At 36.0% G+C, this 19,676-nt stretch overlaps 4 protein-coding genes across 4 annotated transcripts; all 4 read right to left on the reverse strand.

Annotated features, from left to right (window-relative positions):
- Positions 1 to 1,789: 1,789 nt before the first annotated feature.
- Positions 1,790 to 2,262, reverse strand: RO3G_16785 (uncharacterized protein; the record flags this gene model as incomplete). Its single annotated transcript, XM_067671369.1, has 3 exons — positions 1,790 to 1,811; positions 1,906 to 1,998; positions 2,084 to 2,262. The coding sequence occupies 3 exons, from the start codon at positions 2,260 to 2,262 to the stop codon at positions 1,790 to 1,792; spliced, it is 294 nt and encodes a 97-aa protein (XP_067527470.1).
- A 1,104-nt stretch (positions 2,263 to 3,366) lies between these two features.
- RO3G_16786 (uncharacterized protein) lies at positions 3,367 to 7,738 on the reverse strand (the record flags this gene model as incomplete). The annotated part of the gene is made up of 8 exons (XM_067671370.1): positions 3,367 to 3,395; positions 3,448 to 4,883; positions 4,931 to 5,130; positions 5,188 to 5,513; positions 5,572 to 5,626; positions 5,761 to 5,937; positions 6,049 to 7,234; positions 7,293 to 7,738. The coding sequence occupies 8 exons, from the start codon at positions 7,736 to 7,738 to the stop codon at positions 3,367 to 3,369; spliced, it is 3,855 nt and encodes a 1,284-aa protein (XP_067527471.1).
- Positions 7,739 to 8,384: 646 nt separating this feature from the next.
- On the reverse strand, positions 8,385 to 14,310 carry RO3G_16787 (uncharacterized protein; the record flags this gene model as incomplete). The annotated part of the gene is made up of 17 exons (XM_067671371.1): positions 8,385 to 8,800; positions 8,857 to 9,116; positions 9,188 to 9,282; positions 9,337 to 9,658; positions 9,727 to 9,803; positions 9,859 to 10,014; positions 10,090 to 10,276; positions 10,341 to 10,398; positions 10,583 to 10,618; positions 10,806 to 10,986; positions 11,051 to 12,065; positions 12,131 to 12,618; positions 12,676 to 12,882; positions 12,941 to 13,506; positions 13,565 to 13,909; positions 13,975 to 14,128; positions 14,182 to 14,310. 17 exons carry the CDS (start codon positions 14,308 to 14,310, stop codon positions 8,385 to 8,387), a joined length of 4,692 nt encoding a protein of 1,563 aa, XP_067527472.1.
- A 3,566-nt stretch (positions 14,311 to 17,876) lies between these two features.
- RO3G_16788 (uncharacterized protein) lies at positions 17,877 to 18,998 on the reverse strand (the record flags this gene model as incomplete). The annotated part of the gene is made up of 1 exon (XM_067671372.1): positions 17,877 to 18,998. One exon carries the CDS (start codon positions 18,996 to 18,998, stop codon positions 17,877 to 17,879), a length of 1,122 nt encoding a protein of 373 aa, XP_067527473.1.
- Between the last annotated feature and the right edge of the window lie 678 nt (positions 18,999 to 19,676).

Genomic DNA, 19,676 nt, shown 5'->3' on the forward strand with positions numbered 1-19,676 from the left:
TGTAAAAGCATATATGTATATGTATAACTAATTTTCGAATTTTATTGAAGTGTTATAAATATTTAAATAAATATCCACAGATATTTACCATCAATGTTAGAACTAATAAACCAATGACTTTAATCGAAGTTGGACCAATGAAGATAGCAAATCAATAGTAGTAATTGATCATTAGATAAACTTATTTCTCTGTCTTCATAATTTTGCTACAAATTAACAGTAAATAGAAAGACTTAAAAAGCATTCATCATATACCTATAGATACTGTACGAATGAAAACATTACAGGGAGCACAAAAAAATAGATTTATCGTACGCAAACCATAGTCTGGCATCACTTTCAATCAAAGAACAAAGACAAGCATCACTAAACCTAGGCCAAAATCATATTTTATGCTTAATTGAACATGATTTCTTCACGGTGAAGCTTTTTAAAAAGTGATGTGCCCTGCAAGCAAAAGATAAAGAAAAAAATAGGTCTTTAAATGAGCCACTTTCTGCGTTTTGAACAAGTTGATTTTGGAAATATAAAGAAATTCACCTTGCCAATTGGACGAGACATATGGAATTGTCTTTGATTTAATGAAATATATAGGGTTTAACCGCAATTCTTATTGATAAAACAGATAATAAGTAGATAATTGGCTGATATTCTATTAATAAAAATAAGTGGATATTTATACAACTATAAGGAATGTGAAATATAATCTGTCTAATTAAATTGAGGAGTTTTGTTTATAATTAAAGGAGTATGCCCTAAGGGTAGATAATGTCAAGACATTACCCTTTCTTTACGATCGCGTTCTATGAGGTCGGCATAAAGGTGTTGGAGAGGAAGGAAGTAAGTTTTGACGGCCACATGGTTTGTTTGGATAGGTACGATGAAGGCCACGTATGACGTCAAGGCAGTTTGTCAAATTTTCTGTTAGTTCTCAAGTATTTTCTGCTAAGTTTTCATAGCCTTTGCACTTTACCTAGTATTATTTTTATTATTAGATTGTCTATCTACTTTTATCTTTACTTATCTTTGTATTGTTCTTACTGATCAACTATTGTAAGCCCTATTTGCAGTTCACACCTTCAAGCCCTTAATGCCATCCTCTCTTGCCCTCTTTTAGTTGTATATCCAAGCTTCTTAGTTCCTGTCCGGCTATCACTCTCTCTGGCTTGAAAAAAACAACTCATTACAGGCACCAACAAGCGACGCCGAACGGAATAAGGGATGACTCTCTATGCTTACCAAAAGTGAACCAGTGATAAAAGTGAACAGAACAAAACAATTTTCCTCATCGACAACGTATCATTGTATCCATTTACTATTTCGGACTACAAAGGGAACGAGGATAACGCACTTACTCATGGTGACATTGTAAAAAGACACTCTTCACTTCAATCAATTGTGCCGATGAAACGACAGCACCAACAAGATCATTTTCGCGGCAGCCATACTTTATGGATCAATTGCAGCCTCCATGTAACTACAAGTCTTCAGGAGTTGTTTGCTACGTCTCCCTATACGCCATTGATGACACAACGGGAATATATATCTTTGACGGATGAAATGTGTGAATTGATGAATCGAGACTGGTGATTCTACCCTCAGGTGAAATACTACACAGCTGCCATTCTGAGTGGATCCATTCTTTTAAACACCAGGAACAATCAAGCGGTCATGGTCAATACAGTTAAATTATACGGTCGAGCTAAAGTAATCGATGGGCATCGCGAGCCCTTTGGCAAGCTCAAGGGTGGGTCCATGTAACGTCACTTCCTCTTCCGCCTAACACCATTCATCCTGACATTTGGCCAGTGCTGTTGTCACGTAACGATGTTCCGAAGCTTATAATTGGTACCCAAGTATCAAATGCGTTGGTTACAACAAGTATTCGTTTGGATCAAAACTTACCTCCATCTGTTGGCGCTGTCACAAGCAACTTTAATCTGACGATCAGTGATTCGTTTGCCACCAAGATCTTTGTCGACATGGAATCCGTGACAGCTACTAAATCAATAGTTATTGATCCAACCACAGCACGGGTATTAAACACCGGTATGCTGTCTCATCAATTACAGCAAATCCTTACTCGGTTCGATTTACCCAGTACGTATACCTTGTGCCATCTTGTTTGATGCGATTGGCAATAAAATCTTGAAGAATAGCATCAGGGCCAAGCTTATAAAATCTGTCATTTTGAGCTGCATTGAAAATGCCACCGGGAAGGTAGAGGAGGTTCTTGAGAATATTCTCGCTTTGTATGACCATGGTGACAACAGTCCGTCCATCTTATTCAATGTCGCTCTCAACAGAGAGCTGGAAAGTCTTGTAAAGCTTCTCATGCCCTCGATTATCTCATGGAATGCTTTTGTTGCACGCCAGATCAAGCAAGGAATTCAAAGACTTGCTTGATTCACATCAATCCTTTTTGATTTTTACATTGTGATATCATGGAAAACGATGTATTGAACATGACGCAAAAATAAATAAAAAATTACAGTTGTATTTGAACAAAATCCATGTCATTTCCCAGAGAATGGGATGAACAGCATTTTTCAAAACCGTTTTCATCGGCAAACACGCGTTCAGGTTTGGAATCAAGGTTGTTTTGCGCAAAGTGCTCGATGAATTGCCTGTGGTTTCTCTGAGTGACATCCAAGGGCCCCCATTTCATTTTTTCCAAGAATAAACGTGTAGCCTTTTGCCATTTGACCAGCCTCCAGCCTCGCGTCCAAAAAAAAAAGAATAAATTACACACTGCTACAAAGTGTTTAGTATCAACACTAAAAGAGTTAATAAATGTGTATAAAAGATAAAACGATTGTAAAAGGGTGGAAAAAGAATGAAAACAAAAATGTTTTGAAAGGTTTGTGTGAAGTTCAATTCTTTGATCCTCTTTCTTTGTTGAGGCACTTGCCAAACCATTTAGTAGAATGAAATTGCTTAAACACAAGCTATTGCATGCCTCACTAATTTTGGTCATCAGCGATTCTTTATCCAGAAACTTATTTTGCTTCACTTTACTCTTGACAACTGACCAGAACTGCTCAATTGGATTCAACTCAGGAGGATAGGGAGGAAGATGTGATTTTAATTAGAAGCCCAAAAACACAGTTGTGGCTATTTTATCTTCATTTTCAACTCGTCAACCCAAGAGTCTGTCTCCCTACAAACAAAGAATTTTGAATGCACTAAGGAATCCTTGATTGGCTGGTTAAAAACCTTGAATTTTAAACGCAAATCACTGTAACAGTATTGAGCAAGTTCATGATTGTGAGTATAGTGTTGTCTTATTTAAAATGATTTATTTGATAAAAAAATAGTATAAAAGACGAATGAAAAGCAATTAAAAGAAATACAAGTTTAAGATAGCTAATTATCTTTTTCTAATGCCAATCGAACTATTAAAAATTGGGTTAAAGAAAGTGATTTGAATAAAGAGAATACACTTACGTCCCATGTTAACACAAATACCAACTACCAAGAAAATGGTCATGACAGCAGGTCCATATTTATCAGAAAAATCACCCAGTTCATTTCTTTCCACTCGACCGACGCGACTGTGATATTTGAATAAAGCATAGATCATCACAGACATGGACAAGAGAGTAAATACGATAGCTGACATACGACCTATCTTGTCAGAAAAGTTCAATAACCCAATCGCCAAGCCACCTAATAAAAGTGTAAACTTGAGCCAGTGTAAAAATGTACGTTCGTTGGCAAAATAGGTTTTTGCAGGTGGTGCTTTGGTTGGAACAGGTCGAATGCGACTTGTGGTTCGATTGGCGGTTGTGTCCTTTTTGACAAACATGCCTTTTTTAAACAGATTCTTGAGTCCTGCTGGGGATAACTGCTTGTTTGATTCTGCTGCAGGTTTGGGTATCAGTGGGGTTGATTCATTAGCCATGACGACTTGAATGTGTTCGTCTGTGGCGACATCATGTTCATTATTATTTTCATAAGCGCTACTATTGGATGCAGACCCACTGGCAGTGGCTTCAGGACGAGAGAGACCGAATATTTTGCTACGAGGCTTTCGAATATCGACATCCATTTGAGGTAACCAGAAAGGCAAGACGTTTACTTTGTCTTCTAATAAAGTGGCACAGCCATGAATGAATTTAGAAAACTTGGGTACGGATTCGACGAGATGAGAGTTAACAAGTTCAGTGACCCACTGAGGTGGTTCTTGACCGATGTGTGTCTGTAACTTGACTTCAAGGACAGCATAAGGGAAACGACAGATATCTGAATCTGGTAATTGCTTGAATGGATAGTCCACACCAATATCCATACGACGCCAATTATCGCCTGATCTTGACTTATTCATGTTATCTTCTCTGATTAAAGACAATTCGGTATCTAAACTAATACGAACACGGGCATCACCTGGTAATTGGAAAGCGGTACGATTATAAAATGTACGCATCATTGGATGAAGTCTTTTGGTGAGAACAGTATATTGAACCTCTTGAGCCAATTGCTCTAATTCTTGAATCTCTTTTTCAGACTTGCGACCTTGTTCTCTTGTCTTTTGAAAGAGTTCGTCTGTGGTGTATTCACCTTTTAAAAAGGCGTTCAGATACTTTTCTTTGATTGGAAAACGTGCCTTGACGGACTTTTCACCTGTCCAACTTTCATGATGTGTCTTGCGTTCCACAAAGATAGTATTGGAATCCATACCACCATACCAACGCATACGAATGGCTTCAGCACCTTCTGTTTTATCTAATCTGCCCATATAAAGTTCAAAATCATCATTATCATAATAAACACTCGTAATGGCTGAATCTTGAAGTTCAAACTCTTTGTTGGGATTAAACACAAGTACTGGTAAATGCTTTAGAATGATTAATTTTAATTCTGTGATATTATCTGGATGAACCCTAAAGTAGATTATGAGTTCATGTTGAAGGTTTCATTCTTTCTTTACCAATATTTTGTTGTATTTCTAACAAAAGCAGCTTGTTTACCACCAGCAGCTGAATCACCCCCTCTCTCTTTACCTCGAGTTCTTACACGATCATACAAGGAAGAAATACAAATGATCAAAGCATCATAGTTTTCCTTATAAAACGGTTTTGCATTCAATCGAACACCAAACATTGGCTTGAGTGGCCATCCAGTGACTTTCTAGTTCGGACAATGAATATGAGAACCCACGTGCGTGAAATGATTGGCTGAACTTACATCATGCTTCTTTATGATTTTTAAGAATCCAGTATAATTCAATCTCGTAAATTTGGCTAAATCATGAACATCTGCTATGATATGACCCAATTCAATTTCTGATGCTGTGAATTCATCTTCGTCTGGATTTTCTTTTTGACAAAGAGCATCCACTTCACGCGATTCAAGTTCAATACGATGATTGATTTCTTCTAATTTGCCACGTTGGAAACTATACACTTTATCAAGTTCTTTTTCTAAAAGCTCTACAAATTTGCTTTCACTTTCTTCACTCCAAACACCTCCAATCGCTTCTTTTTTTAATATCAACTTGAGATCATCATAGACTATAGCACATCATCAACATAAAGGGACGTGTATCATAAATCATATTTCAAAATTTACCAAGATAATGAAAAGTCCAATCAGGATTCAGCGAAGTTCTAAGTGTATGTCCAAACTTCATTTTATTTTTTAAAAAGAAAAAAGAAAAAGAAAAAAAAAAAAAGTGTCTAGTGTCTGTTTGTGTGTTTTTTTTTCTCATTCAAACTCAACCAAGACTTGACCAGATTTAACAGTGCTACCAGGTTGTACATGAACATGTTTAACAACGCCTGTTTGTGGTGTCCTTAGGCTATTTTGCATCTTCATAGCCTCTACAACCAACAACTCACTTCCTTCAACTACTTCATGTCCCTTTTCTATAGAGACAGATACAATTTTACCAGGCATTGGACTAAATATTGTTTTGGTCTGTTTCTTGAACTGCTTCTCTTTCATATATTTTAACTTGACATGTTCTTCTTGATTATAAATATTCACTTTATACTAGCTCATTACAATTATGAATCAAATCATAAAATAAATAATCCTCTTATTTACCTTGTTGCCATAATATTGTATTCTAAATCCCATACTTAGTTTATCTAAATATTGAACTACCAGCTGTTTATCCTCAATGCATGAATGAGCCAATAGCCCATCCAGTGGCCATTTTATACTTAATTCTATCGATCGCTTTCTATCCATCATCACCCTAAATCTATCCTCCTCTGTGTGTTCTATGTCTATCCTTATGTCTTGACTGTCTTCATTTTGTTCATCTGTCACATTGACCCACAATGATTCTTGCTCCTTCTTTTGACCTTTCCAGTAATTCATTTCTTTCTTAAGCCACATCACACCCGTTATAGCTGCTAGATGCTCAAAGGATGATTTATCCAAAGGCTGTGGCTCAAATCCTTGCGGGTATTCTTCTGATAGAAAATGAGTAGTGACATCTTTCCCATCTTGAAATCGAGGGTGAGAGAAGACGCCTCTTAGCAAAGGAATATTGTGAGTAACACCTTTGATGACATAATCATCTAAAGCATAAATCATCTTTTGCAGCGCTTCCTGTCTTGTCTGTCCATGTGTAGCTAATTTACAAATAAGTGGATCGTATTCCATGTACATCTCTGATCCTTCAATGAAGCCAGAGTCACATCTCACTTGATCCAATCTAGGTTCTTGATAACTCAATAGTCTACCAACCGAGGGTAAATAGGTCTTTGGATCCTCTGCATAGACTCTAGACTCAAAGGCCCATCCATCCAGTTTAACATCTTTTTGTGCAAGTGCCAGTGGATGATTCGCTGCTGAGTACAGCATATGCTCAACCAGGTCCAGATGGGTCACATATTCTGTAATTGGATGCTCCACTTGTAACCGTGTGTTCATTTCTAGAAAATAAAAGTTCTTGTTGGCATCCACCAAGAATTCAACAGTACCCGCAGAGTTATAGCCCACATGCTTTGCTAGAGCAACCGTTTGTTCTCCCATTTGCCTTCGTGTTTCAGGATCCAGATGGACACTAGGGGATTCCTCAATCACTTTCTGATTCCTTCTTTGAATCGTACATTCTCTTTCAGGCAAATAAACAATGTTACCAAAGTTATCACCAAGTACCTGTATCTCTATGTGTCTAGGCTGATCAATGTATTTCTCAATCAACATACGATCATCACCAAAAGCGGATTTTGATTCTTGTTTAGCCAATTTAAATCCATCCTTTAGTTCTGTATCATTCCTATATGGACCATATAAATAAAAAATCATTTCCATCTTATCCTTTGGGTTCATTTTACCATGCAATACGCATGCCTTTACCTCCCCCTCCAGCGCTTGCTTTGATCATCACTGGATATCCAATTTCATGGGCGATTTTGATTGCCTTTTCCACATTTTCTATTTCTCCATCATATCCAGGTATACAATTCACCCCACTTGCTTTGGCTATCAATTTGCTTTGTATCTTGTCACCCATAGCAGCAATAGCAGACGCTCTAGGTCCCACAAACACAATGCCATTTTCTTCCAACTGTCGAACAAACGCTGGATTTTCACTCAAGAACCCGTACCCTGGATGAACCGCGTCCGCCTGGGTCAGTTGGATGGCCCTTAAGATGGCCGGGATAGAAAGATAAGAGTCTGATGCAGGTCCTTGTCCGAGATAGACAGCCTCATCCGCCAGTTGAACGTGGAGTGCATTGGCATCGAGTTCAGAATAGACTGCAACGGTTCGAATACCCATCTTTTTTGCTGTTTTGATAATACGACACGCGATCTCGCCTCGGTTGGCCACTAGTAATTTCTGAAAAGTCTTTTTTTATAATAATATTTTTGCGATGCTTAGAATTGAAGTTGAAAAATAACTTTATATCTTTTTACTTTTTTATAGACTTTATTCTTTGAAACATGGGGTTCAGTAAAATGAATAGATCGAGTTGAGATCTGGTAAACATGTTTGAATGGCCTTTTTGTTAGTGTCGGAATGCAGTATTTTGGTACAAGTTGTTTTTTTAGTACAATCGGAATCGACCTTTTTAATGCATTGATAATCATTATGAAAAGCAAAAAAAAAAAAAAAAAAAAAAATATGTGGGAAAACCCTTTTTCTCAGGGCATGATTCATTTTAAAATTCAGCTAATATCCTTCAGCATAAAACATCTCTTCTAAAAATGAAAAGCAATAGACAATTGCCAGCACTTGTTTATTTGAATTAATTATGCATATTTTTTAATGAATAATTCCGTATGAAGGTTACAAAATAATAAACATACAATAAAAGGCTTTTTTTGATTTCTTCTAATGAAATGGGCAAAAGATGATAAAAGTTGACGGGGTATCATGATCCATTGTTTTCTTCTCTGAGCATCCCTGTTAATACATAACAACGTTAATCATTTACATTTAAAAACCAATTTATACACATACCAGCCCACATGCTATGATTTATGGACTCTAGCAATCCTTCAGATATTTCTGTTGGCATATCAGCATTTGCATCCATCAATAACCAATTTTGCCTCGTTGTAGCTGGACTCAAGCTAGGAAGAAGTGGTGAGTGTGGTAAAAGACCAATGGTCCTTGGACTTCTATCAAAGTCCGTGCGTGGTGAGGACGGTTGGCTATTGGTGTTGATCCAAAGATTTGGAGAATCAGAGACACCGGTTGCATTGGGTGAGTTAAACTGTACATCAGTTGAAAACATAGACATTGGGGACACGGGATTGCTGAATGCACCTGGCGTAGTCGCAGGTGACGAGTTGTCAACTGCTACAGTAGGCACCGTGTTTATGACAATCCTAGGCACTAAATCCAATTGAATTAACCTTAAGATGATGATTGTTATTATTATTCCTATTTACCTGGTGGAGATCGTTTCTTTTTTTCTTTGAGAGGATTCAAGTATTCCTCTTGCTGATCTATCTGACATGAATCAAATTCAAATTGGCTATTGTTGATAACCCCTAAATTCTGGACTTCATCCTCATTGCGCTTTTTCCACAATGAATGAATAAATCTTCTTTTCTGTATCTGAGAAAGAAAGAACCCTGCAGCTTTTTCCAAATGATATTCCTGGGTGATTTGTTCTAGTAATTCCAAACGAGGTATAAGCACATCCAGGCTAAGTAAAAGATAAAGTACGTTAGATTCTGATGATAACAAAGAAACTGATTCTTATCATTCGAAACTTACGTCAAAGAGGTTGAAATGTCAATTAAACGGTAAGAAAGAACGGTCAAGACCTGATCAAAAGGGATACCTTTAGAAGTTTCAGTCCTCCATATTTCCTACAGAACCAATTTCATTAACCAAGAAAAGATACTACTGCTATCACTACAAACCTTAACCAACAAATTATACTCAAATCTTCGACGCCTTGTTTCTTCTGTATCCATTTGATCTAAGCATTTGTTGATTTCACTGATATTGATACTCAACTCTTCTTGTACATTCTTTTCTTTGTACATCATTGGACTAACAGATGTACTTAGCAACGGTGTCTGAACCAGTCCAGCCTGTCTTTTTAAATTATCAATTCCTAAAATGTCCTCGTATATTCGAAATCGAAAGCAGCCAGATAGTTCACGTAGTAATTTTGCAACATCCTCTTTTCGTATATATCCAGTTCCTCTCGGATCGAGGTTAGCCCAAGCTTGTTTGAACCTTTTTTTAAAAAAGCAGTCATCAGTTAAACAGCTAGAGAAATATCTTTTTATAAACTTTAGGCTTACATTCGAAGATCTGATTTTGTAACACTTGTAAATCGAGTTCTAGTTTCATATGTGTACTCAAAGTTATTAATAATAACCTAAATAAAAACATATACATATCAATACAATTCACACAATAAAACAGCCACTTACAGCAGTAAAAAGATTCATGAAAATGTGTGCACAAATAATGTAAAACGCGTCGAATAGAACATATGCCCAGAAAGGAGACCCACAATCGTTTTCAAGATAGTTTGATGAGGCGTTACAGTTAGGATACTGTACAGCATAATCCACAAGGACAGCATTCTAAAATAAAGTTTAAAATAAAAAAAAGCTGTTAGGCTTTGTCCTTTGTATATTCTCTAGGCCTTTTCTTCTTACCCATGCTTCACCAGTCGTAAAACGAACAAGGAAGAGTAACGCGTTTCCATAATCTCTGAAATTTGAATGGTGTGTGCCATAGACTCCGTATTTTGTTAGACCAAAAAACTCCATAAAAACCATAGCGAATAAACACATCACTACCATAAAGACGGCTGAAACTTGAATAGTGGATAGCAAGGATTTTCTAATGTAACAAAAAGCAGTTTATACTTTGAGAAAAAAAAAGGTAAACAATATTCGGTACTTACGCAATAGTATGATAAAGTGTCTCTAAAAAGTCAATGCCTTCTCCTAAACGGAATGCTACTAATAGTAAACAGTATCTTTCTATACGATATGTCCATAAGTCCGGCTGACCAAAGCGAAGACACATAAAGACCAATGCAATCAGCGCAACTGTAAAATCGAACCAGTTCCATTTACTGCGTACCCACTTGAAAGAAACGAGATCAATAAGTAAAACAGCCTATAGGTTCTTGTCTTCTCTTACCTTTTCTAGACCAAGTCCCAGCAATTTTATAATACTCTCAATTATATATATAACAGTAAATGCAACATACAAATAATCTAAAAATATTGGTTAGCGTGATACTCTCATTTACATTATATTTGTTTATTTTAACCTTGCATATTAGCTAACCAATCTGGTTCATTTTCAAACTCACTGGCAAGTGTACAAATATTCAGTACAATAATAAGCATCATAATCTTACTAAACATCCCATTTTTTTCAATCACCAAGTCATAACAAAAACGGCGCAGTCTAGACTGTGGTCGGAATACTTTGGTGGTAGGCTTTACGTTAGCTAACATACGTTGAAGATCACAATATTGCCTCTGGGCGGTAGTTAGTGTTGTAATTCCGTTCCTTTCCTTAAACTTTTCAATAATAACCTGTATAGAAAGTGAGAGATCACATCAAGATATAGCGTGGTCATATAAAGAACAGCAAACTTACGCCTACAAATAATTGAATGGTGCCTTGAGACATGATCATGAATATAATATAAAACAGACCATGATAAACAGTTGACGAATTCCAATCGAAATTGGGTTGTATATCGGGTTCACTTGGTGTACTCATTGCACTAAACATGGAGTCAACCCAACCTTCTGTGGATGTAAGGGAGAATAGATGTTGAAGAGCGGATTGAAAATTGTCATACGAATAAAAGTTGTTTTGTGGATTTTGCCATACACGAGGTATTAAAATATTCAAAGGAGTATCGTCGTCGTCACTTAGGTTGCTTACGAATTCTCCAATGCACTCACCGCGAGATAGCACAGAATCGTCATTACATAACCACATCAAGCCGCCAAAAATGTTCACACCATAGACAGCAAATGGGATTAGCACCAGCAAGGTGAAAATCAAAGCGTCCAACATCAATGGGAAAGAATAAAAAAGAGCGACAAAAATGTCACGGATACCATTAAAATATCGAATGAGACGAAGAATACGCAAACTTCGCAAAGTGCTGAGGCCACGAGGTGCTTGGTCTGTTCCCATAAAGATAGTAACAGTATTCAACAAAACGACGCATATGTCCAATTGATTCCAATAATTTCGAAGGTATGCGTTAGGTGTCAAAAGAAGTCCATCTGCAATTATACGTATGCCTAATTCGATGATGAAGACAATACTCAGACTGACTTCTATTGTGTTGTAGGTAGATTGTCTAACTGTATCTTTTCGTATCATCCTTGTTGATGGTTCATCTAAAATGACCATTAAGATGCTGACCAATACACATGCCATGATAATCCAGTTGAACAGATTACGCTTTTCTGCTTGTCCATCCGTGTTTGATCCTACCAATTTCTTACAGAAATGTCTAATTCGACTCCTGTCCGAAAACATGAGCAATGCTTTGGCAACGGCTGCTTCTTCTTTCATCGCTTCACGATTCTCTTCGGCTGCAATCATATCGTAGTCTTCAGGTGCCTCGTCATTGTCCAATACAAAAGTATTTCTACATCGCATACACCAAATAAAAAATTAGTACAATTCTTTTTTCAATTCATGTTTACTACTAACGATGGGGTTGGCTTAACATTGACTTTCTTCTTGAAAAAGGGGATACTTGTTTGAATATTTGAAAGTAAAGACCGCAGTTTTTTTTCAAAAGCAAAGGGATTTCTAATTTCACTGTTCATACTTCGCTTCGCCTTTGAGATATCAGCCAGCAGCTCTACAATGTCTATATTTGACAAAGGAGCAGTCAAACTAGCAGGCAATTTTGATATTTGCAAGTTCTTTTTGTTTTCCAAATGATAAAGGGGACGAAATAGTTTCATCAAAATTGTCTCGGTTTTACCTAAATCTTTGAAGCGATGGCGGTGAACATAATCCTTGATTTGGTAATGACGGATGTATTCGTCGCTCAATTCAAAGTTTTCCAGCACAACAGCAATGTAAAGACCCGTCATGATGTATCTACCAAAAGCAAAATAGATACTTAGAGCAATAGCTGCATAAATAGACCCTTTTCCTGTCTGGCTAGACATTGCGTTGTACAACACATCCTAAAAGTACAACACGAATTAAAAAAATAAAGAGCTTTCAATGTCTGTGATATTTACTGTCCAAGTTTCACTTGTGTAAACAACAATGAGAGAAACAAAAGATTGCCAGAAGGTATCGAACCGATTACTAGGATCAGTAAGCGCCAATATTCCATCGTAATCACCTCCAAACATTTGCATAAACATAGTCGCACACAATGCTGTAGCCAAGACCAAGAATATCATAACATTCAAAACGCTTTCACCTGTTCCTAATGCAGAGACCTATTCAAAAAATTAACAAAACTGAAATTAAACCCTGTTTTTTAAAGGAAAAGCTTACCACCAAGCGTCGAACTCGAGGAATGCAAAGGAACAAGCGATACAGTCTGCAAATTTGAAAGATAGTAAGATATTTGTACACGGGGGAATCTTGTATCATTGGCAATTGTATGACACATGTGGCTATAACGATGAACAAGTCTATTGCATTTCTTTTTGAAGACCAAAAATTCATCCAGCTTGTAACTCCTGCCATACGAATGACAATTTCAATAGCAAAGATAAATGTAAACGCTGTCTCTGCGTTGTCAACCATCTCAAGCCTTGCATCACTTGCAGAAAATGATCTTAGACACATAAAGACTAAATCAAGCAAAACCAAGAAACCACCAAAGTAAAAAAATGACCTGCTTCTTACCAATCGGATCAAGAACCAACGTAACTTTAGTGTGGACACACCCTTTCTATGCTCATCTGTCCGGTGATCAAACATCCATGTGTTTTCACTGTCTTCATCAGCATTGGCCTCTTCTGTATCACGTAGGACGAGATAACTCTTCTTTTTGGCTGTGAACGCACTCACTGAACTTAGTGCGCGAACACGTGCAAAAGCAGACGTGATAACGGCTAAATGGACAAAGGAAGCGTTAAATAAATCATGTTGAGCTCGTTTATATAAACATACCAAGCAAGAGAAATGTCAGTATAAAAGAAATAATGTATACACCTAAGCAATAATACAATGCTGCTATAGTTGAATCCGCATCTTGCGTCTGATACATCAAATCTGTCCAGAGTTCTAGTGAAACAAATGTATAGACACTCAAAAATGAGAAAAAGATGTTGTCATAGTTTACAAATCCGGATTGAGGGTTGTTGGCCGGATCTTCTATACAGATTTGACCTAAATTGCAAACATATCCGTAACGTGCAGCGAAATCACGGGTACCGGTTTGAACATTGTAAGGGCCTATAATTGAAGTGCCATTGAAGTATCCAGTACAAAACTTAGCAGGTTCAACCAAGGTGACTATTAAATGGTATGATTTCATTAGCCTTAATCTAAAAAAAAAGGGGGGAAGGGCAATAGTTTACGAGTGTCATCATCTCCTGTGTAATAACATCTTCTAGAAAAAGTTCCTTGAAAGGACATGAGTCCAAGTAAGGCGAATAAAAGTAAAAAGAAAAGGATGAGGCCTGAAACAGCCAGTAAAAGATCCCAGCTAAGTTCTAAGGATTTTAGGATCACCTACAGAAGTTTTCTTTAATATCTCTTGCTAAAATCAATCTATAATATCTTACAGCCGTGCCTGGTAGAAGCGATAAAAGTCGGATTGGACGCAATGCTCCTAATGCCTTGAAAAGTGATAAATATGGATATCCATAAGCCATCAGGATAACATCAATCCAGTAAGATATTATAGAAATCATGTCTAAAGCATTTGCGAAACTGTTCAAATAAGCACGATGAGTGTTTTTCTTTGAGGGTGTAGTAGTGGTTCTAGAAAATGCAAAGGGCGAAGTATTTCCACCCTGTGGCGTTCCTCCCTCTTCTTTGTTTAGATGCTGATTTTTTTTTGAGATGAGCGAATGAAATGGTAGCCAGATACGTGATCGTTTACTGCTTTTACAGGGTGGAGTGATCAGACCATAGGCAACAATCTTACAAAAGGATTCGAGACTAAAAATGACGTGATTCAACGTTAGAAGAAGTATTGATAAGCGCTATTGGTACTTGCCTGTAAATGATTTGTATACATAATATAGGAAAATGTACCCACTGACCTCCAAGAGTAGACTTTTGATCGTTAGATGATAGCGGCGCACAAGCCAATAGGAACCAGTGAAGAAGCATTAAACAAAATGTGAATGTTTCAGTGTATCTATAGTAAAAAAGATGTTTGTATAACATGTATTTATGGATCACGCATCATTTTATTTTACCTTGAGCGAATAAATAACCATAGGTTGCGACGAAACCGATTGTTTGGGCTAAAAAGATGTAAGGAATATCCCTGGAGTGGATTAGGAGGTAATATTTGGTCAGGTATTGGTTGATTATAAAATGGATTTGGTGACACTGCTTCTCTATAAGGCGTATTTGATGTTTTGTCTCTAGATAACACGTGGTATAAGGAGTTGCTTTCCTCTTCAATATTTGTGTTTGTGGTTGAAACAGAAAGCCAAGACAATCTATTGTTTCCACTATGGTTTGGTGAAGAAGCAGGTTTTTTTAAAGGAGAATAAATAGGTGAATTGCCTGCAATCTTATTATTCAATGGTGTTTGGGTATCATTTATATCTCTAGTGAAATCAAATCTTTCTGCATTTGATACATCTTTTGATTCTGAAACTCTGGAATTCACGACTCTTTTTGCTGCATTGAGTAACAATTCTAATAAATAATGGTTGCTTTTTTGGTTATTTTTCAATATTTTCTCCTGTCGTAATTGTCTATAGTATCTATTGTTATGATGTTGATCGATATATCTGTGACGTTCATTTGAACTGTTTATGTTGGGCAAAGTGTTATTGTTTTTATTTGATGTGCCAGTAACAGATGTATCTGCCTTTTTGGATTTATTATTAGTTGAATCTGTGGCATGAGTAGTAAACGATTTCTGTCTGTTGTGCTGCCACAGATGTTGTTGGTTGACTGATGAATTACTCTGTGTGTTTTTTTCAGATTCACTTTGATATGAAGGCTGCCGACGATGCCTTAAACCTTCCTTTTGGTTAGGCGTTGTGATACCTAATCCTGCTGTTACTCGCTCATCGATAGTTGTATCTTCAGGATAGCTTATCCCTAATGGATTAGAAACTCTATTATTGTGCTTTTCTTGTCTATGCAATAGCCTTTCGAGCTTGTTTTTTCGTCTTAGTAAATCTTTTGTTAGCGGTAAAGGAGTTGAAGGATTACTGCCTGATATTGATTTTCGATGTGCATTTTGATCAGGCGATAGGGTTTGAGAGCTTTGACTACAACTATTTATAGTAGATTCCATTGTTGAATGCTGTTCATCAGGAGGAGCCTCTGTGAGTACAATTCGAGGAATAAAAGTTTGTTGTGAATCTCCATATGATTCCATTGGCTGCGTTGCTTTTTGTATGTCAATTTCTTCATTGGAATCAATCATTTAGTTTAACAGCCATTAAAAGAAAGAAAGCCGAAAAAAAAAGAAAAAAAAAAAAAGAAACACTGATTTTAAGACTAAAAATCTCATTTTAGTGTAATAATTTCCTGCATAGACTGATAATTGTTTTTATGCAGTAAAACTCAATTTATTACTATCCATTCAGCACCATCACAAAAGATACGATGAAGATAAACACGCAATGCTTATTTATAAACTAACATTAGCACACAAAAATATGTCAATGCTTTTTTATGAGAGCTGGTTTTGTAATAAATTTCCTTAATTGTAGTATTTTTTTTATTGGTCCCAGTATCCGATCGTTAAATAACAAAGAAAGATGATCTTGAATATAGATTTCTCTTTTTATAAATATTTACAGCAGTTGATTTATAAACCTTATAAAAAAAGATAAGATTTACCAAGCAACTTTATGATTGATATCAATTATAAGGAGCAATACCTATCATTTATGCCTAACACTTTAGTCATTAAATTATTTATATATCAAAATACTCGTAATATAATAACTATCATGACTCTTATTTGTACCAAGCTCTTGAAACACAGTTTATAATTTCTAGTATAGGATTAAAGAATATTATTTCCAAAAAAAAAAAAAAATCACATTTTCTTAATTGGCCAATATAATCCTTCTCATTTTAGTTTTAAATTCTCATTTGGAAATCTTTTCGCTTATCTGTAAAACACTGTAGTTTCTGGCTCAAAGGTCCTGTCCAGCACGCTGTTAATCGCTTTTTCATTGACAAAGGCACTATGAATACCGCTGTACTCCATGAGCTTAATTTTTGTTTATCGCATGGCTTCCCTTTTTGAGACACATTCTCCAAACAGTGATTTCTTCACAAATTACTTTTTATTCCCCTCCTGCTGTCCTTTTCTTTTTCTGCTCTTGCTCACACAAGAGCTTCTTAGCTTCTTTTACGTTTTATTTGACCAAATTGAGAAACTATGATGTCTTGAAACATTGTATGTTCATTTAACCACTAAATAAAAGTATTGTTTGATCGTAATACTAAAATAATAAACTATTTTAATCTATTTTTTATTTTATTTTCTATATCGAGGTTAATTGTTCATTCTACTGCTTTAGAAAATCTTGATATTTACTTTAGTTCAAATCAAAGGATCTCGTTAGTAAATTTAGACTGCAAGTCCGATTGTACCTTTCGAAATAATACGTTTGGCAAATGGCTTCATACTGTCTTTATTAAATTGGAATTGAATACAAATGAGGTTAAAAACATATTGAAGAAATTGGGAGAAAATGTTCAGTTTGTTTTCAAGACACAAAGAGGCACTGATCTGGTTACTTGTAGGATTGTTTAGGACCTCTGAGGATCTACCAAACTTTTAAAAACCTTTAAAATACCAAAGTATTCCTCCTCTTTTTTTTTTTTTATCTTTACAGTAATTTCATCCAACAAATAAATGAATAGTTCTGAGCAGAGAATATGAACATGGGGTACAGTATTGTCCTTTGTTGTGAATGAATCACCAAACAAATTCCTTAACTAAAAACAAGTAAGATACAAATCATGAAAGAGAAGTCACCTTGTTATTTACAGACAAGTTTGCAAATAAGAATATGCCTTAAATGAAGCAAATAAGATGTGACCAATTTGATCAACATTGAAACATCTGTTGTTGTTTTGATAAGCTACAAAAGCTGTTTCTGAATAGAATAGGAAAAGAGAAAAGATATGTTCTGGTTGGCTTGGGGTTTATAAAAAGAAAAGGACTCTAAGCTTGACATGAAATAGATGTTTTATTCACTAAAAGAAGAAAAGAGGAGAGAGAGAGAGAGGGAAGGAGATGAAATTGAAATGGTTATAAGATGGTTTACTTTTGTACACAAATAACAGATTTTGCATCAGGAGGCATACAGTTGTTCCAACAAGTCATTGAACAAAACCTGACTCTTCTTACTACTGCTGGATGCCCACCAAATTCTTTGACTTGTACAGAAGTAACCCATTCATTCACAAATGGCTTATGACAGTGAGAGCATGTCTTTGTATATTTCAGGCCTTGAGCGAGATGTTCTGGTAGATATTGAAGGGAGAGATCAGGATGATGAATGAGGACAGCACGGGCAGCGATCTCACAGAGAGAAGGAAGTAATTGGATATCAGAAATGAAATCATCTAGTCTAGAGTCAAGTGAAGCAAGTCGAGGTGAGCTGATCTTGACTGAACCGATTGCGATTCCAGTGAGGGTATCTTGATGACCATAGGACGGTCTGGGACGATGGATGTTGAGTTGCTGTGCATGAAAAGAAAGCTCATGGTCAATGATGGCATCATCATCTTGGTGTGGCGGTTGATGACTGATGGAGGAACCCTGATCAGTGGGGTTACGCCGACCGAGCGAAGGAGAAGTAGCAGGTGATGAAGAACGTGATAGGACCTTTTGGGTCATTTGCTTTAAAATTTGAGTGTAAGTGTCCTGACTTTTATTTTGTGAATCAGAATGAGTAGGTCGAGTGAGAGGGTTTCCAGTGATCAAGAGAGTGGTAGATGGCATGTTTTCTAATATCTCTGAGGGTAAGATACAGAGTAGATTGTCACTGAGGTCGAGTGATTTTAGTTGTTGAAGGTTCATTAAATCAGAAGGTAAACTGGTAAGACTATTTTTGGATAAATTAAGAGATTCAAGTCGACTACAGTGAGCTATAGTGTTTGGGATAGAGTCAAGATGATTATTTGATAAGTTGAGGGTGTTTAAGGTTGGTATGACAAAATGATTTGGTATCGAGTTTAGTTGGTTATTAGAAATATCCAACTCTTCTAATTGTGACATGTTGATTATATCTTTGGGTAATTTAGTCAATTGATTTCCACCATAAACAGATCCTAGCTCTAAATGCTTCATGTAAACCCAGTGATGTAAACTAGATGGCAGTTGATCGATTCGATTAGCAGCAATACGTAAAGTGACCAGATTACGTAAATGGATAGGCATTTCATGAGGTATAGTCTTTATCTTGTTTTGAGACAGATTTAATACTCGTAGAGATTGTAATTTGTATAGTTCGGTTGGTATGATGTCTATCTGATTGGATATGACATTTAATATCTTCAAATTCTTTAAATGTATGATTTGTGAAGGTAAAGAAGTCAATCTGTTTCTTGATAAATCCAATTCTGTAATGTTCAAAAAACAATAGCTTAAAGATTGTAATTCGTATTTCAATTGATTATTATTCAATCCACGTCGTCTTAACATAATAGTTTCATCTTCATTAGAACCCAATACAGTTTTATTTTGTTTTTTGAGCATCTTTTTTGAAGCGATAGAATCTAGTGAGTTATTTATACATGATTCCATATTCACAAGTTGTTGATTAAAAGATTGATTTTCTAGTGGGATTACACCAGTTAATAATTTACCATCCAGTAATAAATTGGGTATGTTTGGTGGCATAATAAAGAATATAAAATGTATGAAATTTTTATCAGATGAAAATAAAGAAAAAAATAAAGTAAACCAAAAGATTGTAAAGTTATCTGATGTATATCGGTGATTGAAATTAAATATCTTAAAAGTTATTATCAGATTTAAACCTTTTTTTTTTAAAAAAATAAATTAAAAGTGAAAAACAAAACAAAAGAGAGAGAGAGAATAAGAAGAGAGAGAAAG

The sequence above is a fragment of the Rhizopus delemar genome, genomic scaffold (assembly GCF_000149305.1).
Source record: "Rhizopus delemar RA 99-880 supercont3.22 genomic scaffold, whole genome shotgun sequence".
NCBI lineage: Eukaryota > Fungi > Mucoromycota > Mucoromycetes > Mucorales > Rhizopodaceae > Rhizopus > Rhizopus delemar.